Consider the following 1035-nt stretch of genomic DNA (forward strand, 5'->3'; position numbering starts at 1 on the left):
CTGGGCTGAACCGTGGCACAAGCGACTCCTCTGCCGTCCCTGGGGCTTTGGGGGAGCCCTAAAAAGGTCCCATCCACCCCAGCCCAGCGGGTGGGAGGGGGGCAGTGGGGACGCGGGCGCCGTCTGGAGCTGCTCGCCTGCGGCCAAGGGGTCTCTGGGGGTGCTGGTGTGCAGGGGATGGGGACTCAGCACCCCTGGCTGGGGTAGGGACCCCCACTCGGGCTGCCCCCTTTCCCAGCATATCCCCTCCATTCCCATCCCCATCCTGGATGGATTTTTGCCCTCTCCTCCGATGCTTTTCCTCCCGGCACAGGGGCCTGGTGGTGGTGGGCGATCAGACGGAGCTGCTGTACCAGCAGGGCTACTGGGCCAGCTACAACCTCCCGTGAGCCTCATCCCACCCCACTGGTGACCCACAAAGCGGGGGGGTGGGTGGCCAACGCTGGCCTGGCCCCCCACAGTTGGGTGCTGACTCGCTGGGTGCCCCCCACCCCAGGTACTACGAGGAGATCTTCAACGCCAGCGGCACCCCGGAGCTGGTGAAGAAATATGGCGACTGGTTCACCTACGACAAGAATCCCCGTGCCCAGATCTTCCGCAGGAACCAGACGCTGGTCCACGACCTGGACTCCATGGTCCGCCTGATGAGGTGGGTGCCGGGGGAACCCCCAAACCTGGGTGCTCCCCCCCAAAAAAAAAAACTCTCTGCAGCCCTCTGGGGTGATTTTTTCATCGCTATAAATTCACGTATGGGGTTTTTTTTGCCCCCATGCCTCTTTTCTGGCCACTTTGCAGATCCAACAACTACCTGCAGGACCCGTTGTCGCGGTGTGGGGGCTGCGACCCCCCCCAGAATGCAGAGAATGCCATCTCAGCCCGCTCCGACCTCAACCCCCCCAACGGCACCTACCCCTTCCCCGCCCTGCGCCAGCGCTGCCACGGCGGCACCGACATGAAGGTGGGGGGCTGGGTGTCCTCTTTTTGGGGGTGTTCCCCCCCTTCCCCTCAGACTGTGTGGCTAACACACCCCTGTTT

At 63.9% G+C, this 1035-nt stretch overlaps 1 protein-coding gene across 1 annotated transcript; it reads left to right on the forward strand.

Annotated features, from left to right (window-relative positions):
• Positions 1–313: 313 nt before the first annotated feature.
• LOC103767903 (putative phospholipase B-like 2) lies at positions 314–958 on the forward strand (the record flags this gene model as incomplete). The annotated part of the gene is made up of 3 exons (XM_008935036.1): positions 314–385; positions 497–649; positions 796–958. Coding segments are annotated over 3 exons (388 nt in total), but the record flags the coding sequence as incomplete, so codon positions are not given.
• Between the last annotated feature and the right edge of the window lie 77 nt (positions 959–1035).

This window comes from Merops nubicus, unplaced genomic scaffold, assembly GCF_000691845.1.
Source record: "Merops nubicus isolate BGI_N331 unplaced genomic scaffold, ASM69184v1 scaffold29072, whole genome shotgun sequence".
NCBI lineage: Eukaryota > Metazoa > Chordata > Aves > Coraciiformes > Meropidae > Merops > Merops nubicus.